We start from the raw sequence: 19,810 nt of genomic DNA, 5'->3' as shown, positions 1-19,810 counted from the left end.
CATGTTAAATAACAGGTAAAATGGCAATACACAGAAGGTAAAAATGGAAAATCCAATGCCAAGTACAAAGTATAGCATAAGCTATAGGTTGATGATTGCTTAGGATAGGGCTTTCCATAGGATGTAGCCATGTTATGGGGATGAAGCCAGTTGAGGGGGGGTGTTAGAACTCACCTGCATGGTATTTTGGATATTTAGATATCTGGGAAGCTGAAGTGAAGTACTCAGCAGAAGAAATTCTTTTAAAAATAAGATATGTCAGAAACATCATAGAATCCATCAAAAACATAGCTGTTGCTCTTAGTGCCTAAAAATCACCCAGATCATTTGGCCACATGCAGCATAGAAGGGAGCCCTGGTCTGAGCCATCATCTGGAGTGCTGTGGGGAGAGCTGTTGCCTTGCAGTCGATCTGCCTGACAGCAGTGGCAGCAAATTTGGGCACTGGTAAATGAAGACAGAATGACTGAAAGGGAGAGACAGTATCCCTGGTGTGCCACAGCACTCTCTGTCTGGCAAACACCTAGGACAGGGATCTCCATCTGGCGTGGGCTCGGCCCTCGAGGAGTGGCTGCTGCCATAGGAACCGAGGTCCCTGCCAGTGCCCTTCTGCCGGGATTAAATCCGGGACAGACACGTTATGGCAGGCGCTGCTGCTGGCTCCGATGTCGAGCTCTTCTGCCTTCACAACCCATCACCTGCACTGCTGCCATATCCTCACTAACATCACTCTTACAGCTTCAGAATGTGGCTCAAACACTGTGCTGTGCTCTGCTTCCAGATGCTCAGCGTGGTTAAAAAAAGGGAGTAAGGATTTTAAACATCTTTGGGGAAGCAATATGTGCAACTGTGGGTCACACCAGCCGGTCAGAGCCTCTTAGGGCTCAGCTTTGTATTCAGATGCGCTGGCCTGCGAGCTGCAGACATTCCAGATACTTGTGTTCATTTTGGCTGTATCCAGGCACGCACTCACAAAGAGCAAGATGCGTGCAGTGAAGTATAAATCCCGTCCTCTAATGACTCAAAGCACTGTTGTGTGCGCATACATGCTTAACAGATTGTATAATTAGCTGGCTTTGTAAGCTGGCAGCATGTATGATTCTCCAGTAGCTACCTAGAAATCCTATGTGGTGTAAGGAGTGCATGTGGGTCCTTAAGCTTGTATCCATGCAGCCATGACTGCTGGGCATGAGGGAGGGGGCTGCAGGACAAGGGCTTCCCAGGCCCAGTACCATCACCTCTGCCTATTCCCCTGAGCCCTGGGCTGGCAGCAGCTCTTCCCCCTTGGTTGCTGAGGCTGAGCTGGTTTGGCTGGAGGCTCTGGGCTGTGGGGACAGGGGCTGTCCCCCAAGGCAGTCCCCACGCCGTGTCCTTGAAGACAGGCTCACCAGATCCTGTAGCTGCAGCATGCACAGCCTGAGTTACCATTGGAGCCCTTCTCTTGGCCCATGAGTTTGATTTGGCACTGGCCCGGACTGGAATCTGGTTTTATTTGAAATACTTAATTCAGAAATGTTAATCCCGGAGGTCACAAGCCTCACTGCAGAGCTGTCCTGACCCTGCAGCGCAGGAGCTGCTGGTCCTGCTGGCGCAGCGCTGCTGCTGCGGTGCCTGCTGGAGAGAGAGAGGTGTTCCCAACCCCGGGATGGGGCTGCCAGCAAATAGAAAGGCTGGGGTTTACTGCTGCGGAGGAATGCGACAGGTTGTGCCGGTGTCCGGGAGACGCGGAGGGTGGGAACACGCACCAGGGCCCAGGGCTGCGTGCTTGGGATTTCATTGGAGCCGGGGAGGAGCCGGTAGGGGAGCGAACATGACCTTGAAAATCCTTATCGAGATGAAAAGGTGCAGTCAGCGAGCACATTCCTCCGCGGCCACGCTGCTGCACAGTGTGACAGCCCGCGCTGCGGCTGCACGGAGCTCCGCAGCCAGCTCTGCCCGGGCTCCGGGAGGTGCCTTCCCACAGCCCCGCAGGGTTTTCGGGTCTGAGTGTGTGTAAATCCAAGGGATCAGCTTCTAAAGTTGGTGGGTTCTATGCATTTATAAGTAATAACGAGCCTGAAGGCAGTAGCAAGGCGCAGTCTGGCAGGTGGAGAAGATGGGCCACTCGAGAGGACCCGTTTTAATTATGATTCCATGGCAGATAAAGCTCATCTAGGAGTTTGGTGCCCAGAAATCTGGTGAGCAGCCAGGCAGCTCATCACAACCAACAAGGGGGGGTTGTGGTTTTCCCCAGTGTTGCTCCTGTTCCTGACACTCCTCTGTCCCTGGCGTGCTGTTGACTGCTGAATCCCGCTAACCCAGCTGGGAATTCACTGGGCAGGACACTCTGGGTGCTGTTCTGCTGTATTTACGGGACAGGAGCAGTTTGTGGAAGGGCTTGGAGGGTGCAACAGGGGAGAGTAGAGCTGCTGGACTGGGAAGACGAGCAAGGAAAAGCTGTGTAGGGTGTAAGGTGTGAGAGATGCTTTTTATGGGAGTGACAAACCATTAGCCTGGTTTAGTTGCTGATGTCTGTGCTTTGGATGCAACACAATTCTCCCTCCCTTCCTCCCCTGTGCTAGCACGTGTACTTGTACACTCACATGCTAATTCAGGTTAAGAAACTGCATCTCCTAGAAATTGATCCTTTCCTAAAATGCTTTCTGTGTGCTTTTAATCCTGAAGCATGTCCCAGGGAAGTGACACCATGCAGATAAAGCAACCATGCAGAAAAGAAATCAACGCCACTGTATGTGCTGTAAAATGAAAAATGCTGCATTCCTGAAGAAATCTACACAGCTTGACTGTGGTACTTTTGTTGCTGAGACTGCACTGCAGCTTCAGGAGCAGATACTTAAAATTCATTGGTTTGTGGTGGGTTTTTTTTGGGTTTTTTTGTTGTTTTTTTTTCTCTTTCAACAAGGATAGAATAAAATCCTATCTTTCTCTGTGGGTATATGAACTTACCCTTATGTGCTGTGTGCTTTTTGTTGGAGGAATTCAGGCAGTGTCTTTTAGATAATTCCTTCCTAAATGCTTGGCTTAGAGCATTTGGGTAAAAACATTTTCTCACTTAACAAATCGAGATCCTTCTCAGTTTTAGAGGATCTAGGTGTGTGCTGGGAATTTGGCTGTGTGCTGATGATCTCGGGGCATTTTTTCTTAGGCACTGTGGAATGCAATGGCTTCTGCTCAGGGAGGTGGAACGTGCCCCTGCTGACCTTCATGCCATAACTTCAGCTTTTGTTTGCCATGATACTTGATTAAGACAAATCTAGCATCTCTGGCTTTTTTCTTTGAAGTTCTCCAGCTTGTAAAGCTGAGATGAAATGCAGCCTGTTTGTTGGGGTTTACCTCACTTTCTAATGTGGAACAATTAGTGTGGTGGTGCTGAAACTGGTGTCTCTCTACTGTCGTACATGCCAGGAACTTGGAATGAGGTACATACCTGCTACACATGTATGGGAGAAATGGGAATACAGAGATACCAAAGAGACACAAATAGACTGTATTTTTAGCTACCTTCACCAGGTGGAAGGTGGAAGATTGTTCCTTTGGAAGGAGGTTCCTGTACTCTTGGTCATACACCACAGTAAAATAGTAGCTAAATATTAATAATAAGACTATGTAAGGTGTGTCTCTGACACATACCTAGAGCATGAAGTGTGAGCAGCAGTGATGAGGTGGTATGTATGCTGAGTCCTTGCTTAGTGGAAAGAAATGCTGTGTGTTTTGAACTGAGGAATAACTAAAAAGCTTTTGATATCTGGTACCTATGTAAAAGTCTGTTGGACACTTCAAAAATTATAATCCAATGCATTAGATAGAAACTTGGTTAACTGCCTCAAGCCACAACAGCCTTTTCTCCACAAGGCCTTAACAGCAAAATAACTGCCAGTGAAAGATGACACTTTGGCATATATGCATGTTCATGTTTAAAGATGTTACCTTACTTTTGTGGCAACCAGTGATAATTTGTGATCAGGATATCATTTATTGGTCATACCTAACTGCTTTTATCCTCTGTGAACAACTTGATATCGATTCCATCCATGAGCTTGTGTTCACAGATCCTCGGGCAGTGCTCCCTGCAGTAAAATTTGAGTTGTAAACAGTCTTGGGAAACAAATTTTTCCAAAGGATTTCTCCCTTGAATTCTGAAAAGTGACACATTGCTTCTGGGGCTTGCTGGTAGTTGCAGGGGGTGCTATGAGCAGCACCCCACTTTCAAGACACTGTGGTGCTGACACGTTTGGCTTTGCCTGTGGTGAAATGCATGTTCATCCTAAACCTGAAGAAGACTTCCATGGTGGTGGCACAGTTGCAGAAGTCTTGAAAGTAGACAGTACCAAAACCAGAGTCCTTCCCTCAGGTTGATCTAAGCTGTGGTCCCTGGCCTGTGCCTTTTTACAGATGAAACTTTTGTTCTTCCTCAGCTGTGTGCTGGGCACGCAGAGAGCTGGCAGAAGGACTGCAAGTGGGCTTTAAACCACACGAGATAGGTGGGGAAGGGGAATGTAAAGTGCAAGAGGCATTATAACTTCCATGTTAACAGAAATTTGATCTGTTGGCAAAACATGCTGATGGTGGATCATTAAAAATAAATGATGTTTATAAGAGTAAATCAATCAAACTCACTTGGTGATGCAAATCTCACTTTTGCTGTCCTCAGATGCGTGAGCAACCTTCAATACTTGTTGATTTGTATCGACTCCCTTGCAATGTGTGAAGTACTGAGCTATGTTTAGTGCTTTGTACAGTTCTGCCTATAAATGCAGTTTGGCATGATTTTTTTTTGTAGCTTAACTACATGGTAAATCAAGGCTTTGTTACTTTAGATGAAAAAGATACTAAACCTATGAATTCTATACTCTTACCTTCTAACTCTTTACATCTCCTAAAGCTTTACTCTCATGAGGTTGTTTTAGACATCTGTTCTTGTTCTGACATTTCTATTTATTTTTATGCAGTATGGCTTTTCAGGAACTGAGAAGACATTGCATCAACACTTACAGCAGCAGTAGTAGATAGTAAAGCTGATACTGTGAATCCCAAGTGCTTATGTGCTTCAGCAGTCACTGCATCCATGAGCAGAGGGCTGTGCAACCTGGACTTTCTTCACTTTGGATCAGAAGTGAGTTGCCATGCTGTCATTTCCAAAGGCTGCCTTCAGTGTTAACTCACAAGACTGAGTCTGTTGAAATAATTTTGGTTTGCCCCTCGAAGGATATGGCATGGATTACAGTTTGCAGGGCAGTGCTTATGCTGAAGTACCTATTCTGTACCTTGAATTCACAATTGCTTTGCAACTGGAAGGATTTTAGTTCTGTTTTCTCCATTGCTCCAAGATCATCGTGACCAGGCACCTCCTCTGATTCTTGCAGGCAGTCAGAAATACTCCTTTTCATACCTGGTACTGCTGAGTTTACAATGGCATTGAAGGGGCCCATGAACTCCTGGGACTGCACTGAGGCCTCTTTGGAGTTCACTTGACTTGGTAGTTTCCTCTGTGTAGCTGGATTCAGCTCCATCTGGACAAGGTTTCCAAGTTACCAGACTGATGTCAGATCAGAGAGCCAAGTAGAAATATTTTCAGAACTGACCTAGGCATTGCATAAAAGCTGAGTGGCTGCAGTTGATCTTTCTTAGGGCAAAGAGCAGAATGGGCTGTGGTGGTGTCCTGCTGCTTGCCTAGACTATGTTCTGCAGAGGATGCAGACCAGAGAGCCTGCTAATGTTGCAGTTTGGGATTGGGACCATCAAATAGCTATATAACTCAATAAGAATGTTTATAATGCAGAAATAGCAAGCAGGCAGTCCTGCTGAAGCTGCTGTACAGAGTCAGTGCTGGCAGGAGGTGAGCAGGGAGCAGAATACAAACCATGTGCATGTGAAAACAGCCTCTTGTGCTTCCCTTGCCCCTTTGCAAATAGGCTTTCATACTAGCAATGCTTGGTTTCTACACTGGGTAGATTAGGTCTCTAGATGAGTCCAGTGATACCATCCTAGAGTTGTCTGTTTTCCCACTCCAAATGCCATGTGAATAAAGGGCACAGGAGCTGGCAGTGTTGCAGGAGGTATTCACTGTCATACTGCTTTTTCACAGTAGAGATAGAACATGCTGGTGAGAAATGCATTTCTTCTCAAAGAATTAAGGTTTGTCATCACCATACATGAAGTGAAAATTCAGTGCTCAATGAAGTCCAGTTGTGGAGTGAATCCCAAGTCTGTTCCCCTACACAGACATGGGGATGGTCAGCCCAGTGCTCACTGCTGCACTGCCTGTCTTTGCATGCTGCTGTCCATGGATAACGTGTTCCTGAATGCTGAGGGACAGCAGTTGTTCCATTCTTACCTCCTTGCTGACATCTCAAATATTTATCTTTTCCTGGCAGTAGGTATTGGTTCCCTGCTTTAGGAGCTGTGTTGTGGGGGGAGTCTGTCCTAAACACCTCCTTATCTCGAGGCATCTTGCCAATGTAAACTGCTGCCACCCACACCATGGGCAGCCTTTCAGGGAAGTAGGAATGCTGGCTGAAAGAACAGAGACAAGCCTTCCAGTTCATAATCTCCCAAATATGTCAAGAAACTTGTCTGACTACTCTGGATGTTTGGTAGACAATTTATCCCTTACTGTGAAGTGACCAGTCCCCTTCTTTGAGAACAGTTGAACTTCCAAGTGAAGAGAGAACTGACTTGTTTTTAGCCAACCTACCCAGGCTGTGCAGGTGGCAAGGCTGCTTATCCTACAAGAACTGCAGGCAACTTCAGCCATTTAAAACTAAAGACATCTTAATTACTTGCATGGTTAAATTCCAACTCTTGCACGCTTTTAGTTCAGTTGTGTTGCACTGTTCTCATCAAGTTGTACCTTACTCTTTTATATCTTTTCTGCTTAATCAGTTCAGGAAAGCATGCAGGATATACAGGCTGGCAGGCAAGTTAATGTTGTGAGAAGCTTCAGCTCCCATTTCCTGACTTTTTAACCTTGAACTATCCCAGGAATTTTTGCATTTGAGTGATTAGGAAGGTATGAACTGACCTCTTGCCTCTCTCCTGCTTGCAGAACCAGTTTGTTAATCTCTGGGAATGATCTAAAATCTGTAAGTGGTTTTTGATGGTCTTCTCCTTGCAAATAACTTAGTAGTTTCTTTGCTTCCAGGGGTAAATGATCTGTACTGAAAAGAAATACATGGGCAAACAGACTGTCACTGTGTGCAAAGTAGAGCTTGTAAACATGCAAGCCTTTTCAGAAGTGGCTAGAACACACAGTTAACTGTTCAACTGATGTGTTCTAGGCATACTAGTGGGGTCATAAATTGTGTATTATATGTATTATGCTTCTATAAATCTGTTTGACCAATAGAAATGTATTGCTATTAAAGGTATAAATGCATTTGTGTTTGGAATTCTTGAAATACAGACTTTTTGCCTGACTTTCAGGTGTCTTTGGTGCCTCCTGATCTCTTTTGTGGAGAATCTACTTGGGCAACATGTGACTAATTTCTGTAGAAAGAGAATAATTTAGATGTTACCTGCTTATGTGAAAGGGTCTAAATTAGCAAATTACACGCGACTCAAAATCACCTTAACAAGGTACAGGGCTTGGCCAAAGAGCAATAAAGAACATAACTGAGTTCTTGTGTCAATAAAAATGTTTAAAATTATGACAGCTTGGAAAATAAGCTCTGAAGATAGATGTTGATCTTGCTTATTCTGGAGGTGACCCAATGCATGGAGCATTAGGGGCCAGAAGGAGACACAGGATGAAAGAGATCTTCAGGAGGCTGAGAAGATGCTCAATAACCATGGCAACAAAAGAAAGCACTTCTGAAAAGCAAACAGCTCTGCAGTTTGAGTTGCTTTAGGACACGTGTTGATTATTTTAAGGCATTTCTATTGGTAATGTTTCTGTTGTACTTGAAGCAGATTTGTTTATTTTACAGCAACAGTTTCAAATAGTGTTTTTCTCAGACTTGACCCCATTTGTACTGTAAGGGCTGTAATTCTGTTCCCAGTTATCCTTTATCAGACCAAGACCAGGACCACACACTTACAGTCATTGAAATGACTTGTGTTTGAGGTTACTAGAAGTTTAGGGTGGCTGTGCCTTGCTGTGGGTCTTGGAATAATGTCTGGCTTCCAAAACTTTGAAATGTCATATCTGATCTCTCATCAGGCTCCTTGGAGTATAGTTAAGAAGCTTCCCAAATTTGTGATCACTTCTTAAAGGCTTCTCTTTGCTACCTGGGAAGCACATTCCCATTCGTGGTTCCTGTCTGCTTGTGGTGGTCTGAATTACTCTTTTCTGCTCCCCTCGGTGTGTAGGTCTCCCCTTTTCACTCCCTCACACTCGGTGAGGTTTTGGTGCAATTGAAGGTGCCACGTGGCCCCGAGCTGTCTGTTGTATCACTGCTGAGGATACTGGTTGCTAGGATGAGCTGTTCTCATCACCTTTTGCCTCAGTTGCAGTTGGAGTGGGAATCCAAGGGAGTGTTTCATCGTGCCCAGGTGTATGGTGACAGGGTGAGAAAAGCTTTGCCAGCAAGATCATAGAACAGGGCCTCTTCCCTGCCACACCTCCAGCCTCCAAAGGCAATTCTCCCTGCAGTGAGAGAAGATGCTCCCGGGGAAAATAGTTACTATAGTGACGAATAGCCCCGGTGTGTTTGAGGGCTGGATCACCAAGTTGAGTAATAAATGTGTAGGAGTCTATTTTTAAAAGCTTTTGTGAGGAGGAGACTGCTGTAGTCCTAGAAATTTTGTCTGCAAAGCGATAGGTTTTTCTGTGCTGAAGTTTAAAAATAATCATCGTCTGTCTTGAGAATGGGATGACCTCATTAAAAACAAAGAAGCTTGTATGTCATCGTGTCGAGCCTCCTGGCAGTGGTTCCTGCAGCAGCCTTCTGAGTTACAGTAGGAGCTCTGCCCATTAACAGCTTCCTCAAAGCTCAGACCCACCTGGATCTTGGGTACAGCTGCCCCAGTGTCACAGTTGGAATTAGGTGCTTTTAGCTCATTCTCTATCCTGGTCCGTGCAGCACATCCTGCACATAATGAGCAGAAGCCACTGAAAATAAAATCTGACTCCAAGCTTCTCCCACAAAATGCTGGGTTTAAAAACTGTTTGCTTTTGTAAGAGAAATGATGTGAGTGGAAGTATCTGCCACAACTCATTATTTTATTACCTGGCTTGACTTCTTGCCCATGAACCTGTGTGACTCGTATGCTTGCTGTGTACCTGTGAGTGCAGCAGGGAAGGGGAGACCTGAACAGAGCTGGAAAGCTGATTTTTGGGGTTTGGTGGCTTATGCTGTAGCTGTAAGAGGAGCTGGCATGAATGTCCTGAGTGATCCAGGTGCTGCCTTTGTTCCTTGTGCAGGGAGCTGCTGCAATGGGTCCAGCAACCTGCAGGAAATCCCCTGGTCTGTAGTTCCACCCGCAGGGAGTCATGAAGGATTTCATGTAAGGCCATGTGATCTGTGCTGAACTGATTAACATAAGGCTCTCCTGTTTAAATGGCTTTACTTTGTTATGGGTCTGAGGAACCCTGCAAACACAGGGATTAAGTGGGTTTATGTGAGGTGTAGAGGCTTGGCAGTGCACTGTTGGTTTATAAACGTCCCCATCTCGGTGACCCACAGGCACTGTTTGCCGACTGCACATTTACGTACAGGCACACTTTTACTAACAGCTGCCTGTGAGTTTGCTCAGTTGCTGTGGGCCACCAATACTGAAATCCAGTAATTGCAAAAATACCTTTTCCTGTTTTAAGAAGTTCAGAACTGATTTTTGTTGCCTTTGTAGCATTAACTCCAGATTTGTAAGTGGCACAGGTCACCCATCTCCTGCTCCCGTCAGGAATCTCTGTACAGACATGTTTAACAAACCTTCTGTCAATCAAAAACTGGTTATACAAGGAATATTTGCCTTCAGTTTCCTGCGTAATGAGGTTTTTGATTGACAACAGTGGAGTTAAAGAATATAGAACGGCTTTCTGAATCTGAGATGAGCAAGTTTCCATTTAATACTGTTTGCACATGATAACATTGACTTCCAGTTTTATCTGTGATAGAAACTGAAGGTGATCAAAAATAAGAAGTATAGAAACCCTTCTTGTTTGAAAATGTTGAGACTTAGAAAGTAGAGGTAGGAAACTAACTTTCTATTTCCTGATGTAGCAGTGGGATTTGAACATCATTTGCTGTACAAATAGTTGATCTATTGGGGGCAAACGTTTTGGGAACATGGAAGTGCCTCAGTATGTTCAGCATAGCTGATGGGTGAGCACTCCTCAGCCTGCCTCTGCCTGAAGACTGTCAGATGCTCCTCAGGTTAGGAATTTGGGTGATGCTGTTATCTTTTATCTCTTTTTATCAGGATTAGTTTCTGAAATGGTGTCCTTGACCTGCTGTGTGTGGTGGTTGCTGCGGGCACCTGGTTTCCAGGTGCCTTGATGAGCATTTGCACTTGTTCAAGTAAATTTGGATTTCTTGAATGCAATTAAATTAAAAACTAACCTACTGAAAACTAAGAACATATGATGTAAATGGATAAATCTAGGTTGATGTTTCATTTTCAAAATGCTAAATATTTCTAATAATGACTTTGATTAAAATGTAGCTAATGGGGGAAGGGCAGTCACAGGTACGATGAATGTGAGATACAGGTGAGTTGAAATGAGGTGAACATATGGGTTCCTTAGGGGTGAGCTAAAAGGACAGAGTTAGGCTATGATTTACAAATATCTTCTCTATCTCAGACTGGTTTCTCTTGTAGACCTCCACACCAAGCTCAGCTGAGAAGCAGATGAAGCACTTGAAGAGTAGTTCTGGTCTAGCTGATGCATTAAAGCAAATCTTGCATGGCTGGAAGATGCAGACAAGACTCGTGTCTTAGTGTCATCTCTTTTAACTAGACCAGTTTGGGTTTAATAAAAAAGTGCTGTATCTACAGACTTTGTTTGCCCCCTTGGTTCCCGCTTTGGGACTGGAGATCAGAAGTCAAAGTCAAGATTTGCTGAACTTTTGAGTGCATTACTTTTGTTTGAAATGAATGAATCTGGAGGTTTCCCTAACAGAGGAGGGTAAGGAATGCACAAACCATTCCTTCCTTAGTTAATAGCACATTGCTGCAGGGGGTCCATTTTTGTAGGTTGCTGCTTCGAGTCTGCCTACAGAGAGGACCTGTTACATGATAACATGGTTTGACTGAGTTGATGAGATTTTTTCCAAAGCAGATCAGGAAGCTTTATGAATTGTAAAGGAGACGTTTCAAAGGAATAGACCTGCAGTTGTGTCCTAGCTTCAACTTCCCACATGCAGGAACAGTCCTGTTTTATGCAGGAATAATACACTAACTAAATCATGTCTTGCTGTGAGAAAGAAACTTCTCCTTTTGCTCGTTTAATCCCTCATGTTACATTGTGAATGTGCTTAGGGAAATGCTTCATTTTTGGGCCTCTTCTGGAAAATTGGTTTATTTCAGTCTTCATAACAAACCCTAAAATCATACCTTAAAACAAGGAAATAATCTCCTTTTTCTTTTTATGCTGTATTCAGAGTCTGGCTACACAATACATTGCATGTCTTTCATCTGCAATTGTAGCATTGCTGCTTTGATTTGTGCCAGTGTTTCCCGCAACAGCAAGGAAAAGAAGCTTAGGAAAGTAGGTACTATGGTTATGAAGGTGCAGTTATTTGGGGAAATAACTCTTTTGTCTCTAACAAATGGAATTACTCACTTACTTATAAAACTAATTACTCTTCTGTTTGCTAGTTGAATGACAAATTTCTCCTTTAGTGAGTAGTTACTCCTCTCTACAAATAGGATAGTTGGAAGCTTGTGGTCAGCCAGGGAGGATGGCCCTAGTCCGTGCTTGGTGATGGGTGCTCGTTGAGATATGCTGAGAATACGAGTCTCAAAAGTGAGATAATTGTCTATTTCTGAGCCCTAGTAACTGGCAAGTCTCCAGTTGGCTTGTGTCATTGCTAGAGCAGACTGATCCTGCCTTGATTTTTCTCCCCCTTTTCCAAAACTCCAGCTGAAAGAACTGGCTGGATGTAGTTCATGCATTGCATTTCATATGGAAAATAGGAATAAGCATCCTTCAGTTGCTTGGTCCTGGCTTCCTACTGAGTCTGACAGTTCCTGAGCACATTTAGAAGGAATTCAGCTGTTTCTAACAAAGTAGAACTGGACAAAAGCTGAACAGAAGCTTTATAAGTTTGGTATTAAACTTTGGCACTGCAGTGCCATTCCCTGATGAAAGTATTCCCAAGACCTAGGGCTGATAGTGCAGCTCAACACTGGGTTTTTGGTTTGGTTTTGTTTGTTCTTAACCAAAAAAAGAGTTTGATATTAGTGTTAGGTGTGATTCTTGAGCGAAATTCTGCTGCAGAAACTCCACTCCATTAGTGTGTAATTCTAATTAAGATACTGAGGTATGTTTTATGTCTGTAGCACACCCTCAACTAATGTATTTGAAGTATGGGTTTAATTACTGCTCCATGTTGAGGGATGCTTGGATCACTCACCAAAAATGTTGAGCACTGTAGCTGGGACATGGGGAAGGCATGGCTCCTGGTTTAATCAGTCTGTAGGGTGGAATGTCAGAGACTGCAAACCCAGGATGGAATTGCATCTCTTCTTACAAATCTCTCTATAGAAGTAGCAAAACAGCAATCATATCACCAGTTCACAGCATTATTTTGAGTGTTACTTATCAAATGTTGCACAGGAGAAGACCCCTGGACTTCCTGTAGCCTGGCTGACGCACTCTACCCCTGCTGACTTTATTTATATATAGTAACTTGTCTTCCTTTCCCTTTTTCCAAGTAGCATCTAATTAGTGTTAAATCTAGGCTTTGTCATGGACTACAGGTGAAAACTTTTCACTTAATATTTTTTATGGAATATTGGGCAATGGGAGAACAATGTCCTGCTTATCAGGGCAATCAAATAAATACTACAACCAAGTCCTCAGCAGTTACACTGAAGTGTCATCATGCTTCGTTTCCTGATGTGTGTGAAGTTGAGTTGGTTTTTTGCACATGCATGACCATCCTGAAGGCAGGATATCAGGGAAAGGTTCTTCACCCAGAGGATGGTTGGGCACTGGAACAGGCTCCCTGGTGCAGTGGTCACAGCACCAAGCCTGTCTGAGTTCGAGAAGTGTTTGGACAACACTGTCAAGCACATGGTGGGATTGTTGGGGTGTCCTGTGCAGGGCCAGAGTTGGAATTCATGATCCTGATGGGCCCCTTCCAACTCAGCATATTCTGTGATCCCAATATGCCTGTGCCCTCTCAGGGGTGGGAGCAGGTTCTCCAAAGTTCAGCATTTAGCACTTCACTCTTCCCTACCTGTCCTGCTTCTACACAAACCACTAACATTGAACAAAAGCAGATGCCATTTGCAGAGAGGGTGAAAGTGCTAACCCCGGTGTTTAACTTAAAATTGCCAACACGTTTGCTGCTGCACTTTCATCTGTGTTATCTCCAGAGAGTGCCTTGTATCTGACCTTGCTTTGCATTTTTACCCTTGTGCGTCTTTGATTTGATCAACTCAGCAGCACACTCAGGCTGAGGAAACAGCTTGATCATGGGGAATAACATGGGATAAGGGATAGCAATCACAAGTATTGAGATTCTATTTTGTTTTCAGGTAACCTCTATTTTCTATACAAACATGCTTTTGGTACACAATCTAGATTAACAACTGTAAAAACAAACCCTTCGGTGAAACTTTATGGAGAAAGTTTCACAGTTCTATGCTGTGGAGCTCTGAGTTCTTTTGCACTGCAGAGCTTTAAATTAAATTGAAATTTTCTGAGAAAATAGTGATTCAAATGCTGCTTCTTATGGCAAAGGCAATGTGTTGAAAGGGAAATGCAGCAGAAGGTAAGTAGAGGTCTTAGTGGCTTACATGGCTTTTACAGAAATGTTCCCACCTTGTTCTGCCTGCATACTGGGCATATGGATCATATCTGAGGGGAATTATGTTGCACTATTTCTGGCTAGAGGCTTTTTTCCCTAAAATTCCCCTTAACACTGTGAGGTGACTGTAATATGGAGTTACCAGTGGGTTGCTCAGTGCCTCCAGGTGAAGTATGCTCAGAACTTAAACTCTTTGTCAAGCTGTCAGCCCTGCTGAATTATCTTTGGATACAAAAGACTTTCTGCAAACCTGTTCAGTCCTTCCCAGTGGGTTGGAGACTTGCTCTCCTACCCCCTTGCCTCCCTGTGACGTGCTGCTCGTGTGTGGCAGAGTTGGGTACAGCTCCATGGCTGCTTTTTGACCCAGTTGCTCTCAGCATGTGCCTGCTGGAGAGAGGCTGTGGTGCTGTACAGCGTGTGCTGTGCTTTCTGCTCAAAGGGCTCCCCTGGTAAGTCACAGTAATTCAAACCTGTGAGTCCCAACATGAAGGCATGGCCCCCCTTCCAGATGTACCACGTGCACTGCGGTTGTGTGGTGGATCTGTGGACCTGTGGCATATTGTGCTTTTGGCAGCTGGAGATGAGACACCTGCAAGATTAATTCTTCCTGGCTTGTGCCTCCCTGCAGTGCTGTGTTTGGTTAGGAGTTTTGTTGGGGCAAGCTGAAGCTCATTAACTCAGAGTCAAAGGGAGGAAAGGGACATGGATTTGGTGATTAAAATCTGTGGGGTCGCTCAAGGAGTGGGTACTCTGAGCTTTGTGTTCAGCCATACAAGCCCTCAGAGTGTTGCTGGATGTGGTCTCTAATAGAAAAACTCATCAGAGCAGTGCTGTGGAAATACTTCCTCATTCGGATGGAGCGGGTTACACATTTTGTGATACTGAGAAACTAATCTAGTTTGTCATTAATGAAACAGAACATATTGCAATGCAAATGAGAGGAGTTGCATGACAAGTGGTCCCACAGACCACGGCACTTGCTATTGATTGTGCAGTCTTAATTATTCATGCTATGCAAATTGCATTTCTCATCTTGCTCCTTCTTGTCTACATATTTTTGGTACAGGACTTGCCTGCAAACAGTCTTGTTCTTTCACTTGAGAGACAAGGATTGTTTCTGGCAAAGTTCTTAACGTTCCTTTGTCAAGCAAGTACTGGCTGAGCCAGGCAAGGCTCTGGAGCTCTGTCAGAATGAATTCCTCTTGCTGTAACTTCAGATGAAGAAAGGGAAGAGTTGGTGGAGTATTATATGATAAGAACAAAAGCTTTAATGTAGTTTTCAACTTCCTTTGGTTTTGATACTGGAGCCCTTGTGGCACTTGTTTTCTGGTCAGTTGTTTGGAATAGAGATATGAGAGTGTTCTTTTATTCATGCTGAATATTACTTTGCATTTCAGGTACACTAAGCCACTAACCTTTGCAGACTGCATTAGTGATGAGTTGCCATTAGGATGGGAAGAAGCTTATGACCCTCAGGTTGGAGTCTATTACATAGACCACAACACCAGTAAGTGACATCTTATTGTGTTTTTGCAGAGTGATTGTTTTGTGCCTGTGTTTAAATATACTGAACACTAAACCACATTGCTAACAGCATGTTTCAGAGTAGATCTGAGATCTGCAGCTCGTGAAATCAGATCCTGTCCTTCTCCATTGTACAAGGCACTTCCCTCTCTGAACGGGAATCTGAGACATTTTGGTTTGCAGTCTTCAAATTGGCAGTCACGTTTGAGCTAATCCTATGGACACACCTCTGTGAGATTTGGTTCTGCTGAGGAGCCCAACTAAGCAGCAATGATCTGGAGTTTGTTCTTAGCCTGGAATTTGTCCCTGTGGCGAGACCATCAGAAACAGTGCAAAGGTCTTGTGTTGATTCCCCTGGCAGGGATCAACTGAATGACAGCACGAGCTCCCTGTGCTGCAGGAGCTTGCACTGCCTGTGCTGGAGAGGAAACTCCTGAGATGTGTGCAAGTTCAGGCTTGTGGTGTTTTTATTCTGTGTCCTCAAACTACACTCTGTTAGAATGCTTGATAGGCCGAAAAAGTTAACTTTATAAGCTCATTTGAATTGTGAGAAAATACAGCATTTGATATATCATGCAGGTATTGTTAGGATGAGTGTATTGGGTTGTGCTAGAACAAATCCCCTGAAAAAGTAATAAACAAAATAAATCAGTGACTTTGATTCTCTTTACAGAGCAGCTCCAATTGCAGTCCAGAATTTCACAGCAGAACCATGCCCAGGCTCTTTTGGGAGAGCTTGTGACTCATACAAAGAGGAAAAACTTTTAAAATTAAGACAGAAGTGCCTCGAAGTTGTGGGATTTTTTTAAGTCTTCTTCTAGGACTTCAACTGAGAGCTTCAGCATATTTTTTCTCATCAAGTAACAAGATCTTTTTAAAAATAAGAATGTGGAAGCCTGATGTGGCTTTTTTTTTTTCCTTGATTTTTTTCTTTCTTCCCTTGAGTATCTTCATCTACATACCCTTCTTCAGAAATGCCAAAAATTCATCCAGGCTTTAGCAACTTCTCTTGGGTATTAAAAATGCAGACTGAAAAAAACCTATTCCCAAAAAGCACTGATCGACCTCTGCAATACAAAGATCGAAAGTTTCTGGATGTGAAGGTTCCACAAATATTGTTATTCAGAGCTTATGTCACCCTAAAATCACAGGATTTACATATCTTTAAATGGCTTTATCCTGAGTATTTTTCTGTGTGGCATGGGACGTTAGGTTTTACTTTTTACAGGAAAGGATAGTGGAGAAGGAAAGGGTTGGCCCCAGGGTGACCATGCACAGGTCTGGTTGCAGGTCTGGGAGGGCTGTTACCCCTGGTCAGCACCACTCAAAAGCACCACAGGATTCAGGGGCATGCAGAGAAGCCTTCAAACTGTGCTGACACCTGCTTAATAAAACAACAGTTGCTTTTAAAAAGTTATGCTTCTATGGGATGTCAGAGGCTACAAGACTTGAATGAGAATTTCAACTAGAAGCTTAAAAAGAAGAGAAGCCAACTCCTGACCCTATTTCTTATGCCAGCTCTCATCCAAATCATGATAAAGCAAAACATATCCACTTACCTTAACCTAATCCAGCAGCTCATCCTTGTGGTTTATGTTGAAGTATCCTCTGGAGGGTGTCCAAAACCTTCTTCCTCTCCAAGGTCTCTTGCAGATTCCCTGGCAGGAAGGAACTGTCATCAGAGGGTATGAAGAGGATGGAGCCATATTGGTTCTTACTGCTTAAGTGCTTGAGACTAATTATCAGAAACAAGCCCAAGGACAGACTTAAACTAAATTTAAAGCCATGAGCCATTAAAAGAAGTGAGATGGAGAACAATTCTAACCACCTCTCTGAGGGAAAATAAATACAATTAAATTGAATTGAGTACCCAGAGTATTCCTAATACAGTATTAATGCATAGCCCTGAGTGTATGTCTCTGGGAAAACTTCTTTGGAATTTGATTTGCACAAAGAAATGATGCTGATGCAAGCAGGGTAAGGCTACATTCCTCCAACATGAAACAACCAGATTTATTTATGACAAGCTCAACATTAAATTAAAAATTCACAAGACAACACACGATGTAATAGCCTTCATTTCTATAGCCCTTTCATTTCACTTTTGAATGTATTTTGCATTTCTCAGTAGCTGGGGCCCATCAAGAGCCCTTGGCCAGCATTTTCATTTATTGGTATTACATGTTTGAAAACCAAAGCTCAAAGCTGCAATCAAGGGAATACAGTTAGTGCTGTGATTACTGTAAAGGTGGAGGTGAATATTTAGAAGAAAGTATGGAAACAAAGCATTTCAATACCTAAATGTGTTTTCCACCCTCTCCCTGAGCTGGCCCCTAAGGATTCCCTGTGTCAGACACTATGGGCTTGGGGCAGTGGCAGAGCTTCCCCACCTAACAGAGGTGTTCAGGATTGGATGTTTTTATAGTCTTGTTCCTGGTTGCTTATAGTGGAGGGATTTCCCTGCAGCAGCTTCCACCACCCTTCTTGGAATTATGGGAAGAATGGGCTGCTAGTCTAAGGAAAAACTGGAAATGGCCAGGCTTGAAGACCTTATGGCTATGTAGACTTATGACCCAGTGTCCTGAATTAGACTTCAAGAGTTGTGGGTATTTTGCCAAGATACTTATTATGCTTGAAATTAAAGAGTCCTGAGTCACAGTTCCTGCTGCTTATTCATGGAATCTAGTCCAGGGAATCTGGATGTCTGGGAATGTGGGGGGTCAGCTCTCTGGGTAACTCACAGCAGACTTTCCCCTTCTGATTCAACTGTAAAGTAAAGGGAGTTACTCCATCTGGGTGTGGGTCATGGCTGTATGAAAATGGGATTTGGGTACAAGAACAGAGGCAGCATCCTGGGGATTTCAGAGCCTTATAGGTCCTGTATCCTTCTGACTTTTCTTTTGCTCCCTCTAAGAGAGGCTGTAGTGCTGTCCATGAGGGCACCAGCACCTATAGCTGGCACAAGCAGCTTTTTCCTCAGGTTATTTTGGGGCAGTTTTTCAGGCCCAGGCTTAGCTTTAATGTTACATCAGCTGAAATGTTGTTTCTGCTCGCAGGACCTGTAAAGGACTTTTTGTTGAAATGCTTCTACAAGCTATACTGGGTTTTTTTAATCACTTTTTGCAGCTTCTCCAAGTTTTGCTGTGTAATTTGAAGTGCCATGTGTTCTTCTGAGTCTTGAGATACTGTTAAAAGAAGTTATTGCTGGAATAGCTTGTTAATTTTCTCCTCAGCATGATCACAGACAGCTTGTGAAAATGGTTGTGTGTCCATCCCTTGGGTAAAATCCTTTATTTCTGGTTCTGCTCCTGGGATTATTGTCCAACTGTTCTCTTCCCTACATCCTCTGCATTCCAGTGTTAGTATTATGCCTGACTCACTCAAGAGCTGCTCATACCTTCCACCCTGGCAGCTTTTACTAAATATTTAAAGAGGCTCTTAAGATATGCAGATTAGATTCCTACTGGTAGTTTCAAGCAGGTCCTTTTTATTAATTATTCAATATGTGGTAACTAGACATCCTTATTCAAGCATGTTAGTTTAGACAGTTCAGAGCACTTGGTCAACTGAATATTGGAACCTGTTCCAAACAAGAACATGTAATAGCCTTGAAATAGAAATGAAAAATGTTTTGGACACTTCCTCACAAAACAGAGGCAAACACTGACAATAAATTTGCTTCATTAGTATTAGGACCAGCTGTGTGTCTGTGACCTTATGCCTTTTTCACAATTAGAAACCTAGAAAGCAATGTGTTGGTTGTGCTGGGGTAACGGAGATGGAAGTGGTGTAACTGCTCATGGCTGTATTGCCTGTGTCACCTTCAGTATTCCTCCTGTATTCTTCAGTGATTTACTGCTGTCCCTGCTTTTGGTGAAGGAATTGTGTGCTCCCCTTCTGAGATGCTGTTTGTATAATGTCATTTAAGAAGGTTTCACAAATACATCCTGTGATTTGATGAGTCTTTGTTTTTACTTACCTATGGAATTGGAGTGAGAGGGTTTTCTTTCCCCTCTTTAATAAAAGCCACTTGGCAGCCAAAGAGGATGGGCAGAGTTGTAAATGCTTTCATGTTGTCAGATGCAGTATAATGCAGTCATGTGGCAATGATATTTTCTGAAGGGTTTTTTTAATCAGTGAAACAGTAGAGGTATTTTATTAGTAATGTTATAAAGCAGTTGCAATAAAGATAAGTCTAACAGTCAATGTCAGTATCTTAGAGCTGTGTGTGCATGTTCTTGGGTGGATGTTTTTAAGAGCCAGAACCAGGATGGCTTCAGCAGCAGAGGAGTTGGAGAGTTGTATGATGATTTTGTAATGAATTGTTCTACACAGTGATTCAGCAAAACTCATTGGAATTCATTGTGGATC

General features: G+C 43.5%; 1 protein-coding gene across 1 annotated transcript in view; it reads left to right on the top strand.

Annotated features, from left to right (window-relative positions):
• Window positions 1–19,810, top strand: part of WWC1 (WW and C2 domain containing 1) — a 66,489-nt gene that overhangs the window by 16,561 nt on the left and 30,118 nt on the right. Inside the window, exon 2 of the mRNA XM_051793449.1 lies at window positions 15,313–15,422. Within this exon, the coding sequence (XP_051649409.1) occupies window positions 15,313–15,422 (110 nt within the window). The remainder of the gene's footprint in view (window positions 1–15,312; window positions 15,423–19,810) is intronic.

Source organism: Manacus candei, unplaced genomic scaffold, assembly GCF_025592945.1.
Source record: "Manacus candei isolate 608988 ecotype Guabito, Panama unplaced genomic scaffold, ASM2559294v1 h1tg000037l, whole genome shotgun sequence".
Taxonomy (NCBI): Eukaryota; Metazoa; Chordata; class Aves; order Passeriformes; family Pipridae; genus Manacus; species Manacus candei.
The sequence above is the reverse complement of the archived record's forward strand: the minus strand, read 5'-3'. Positions and strand labels throughout refer to the sequence as shown.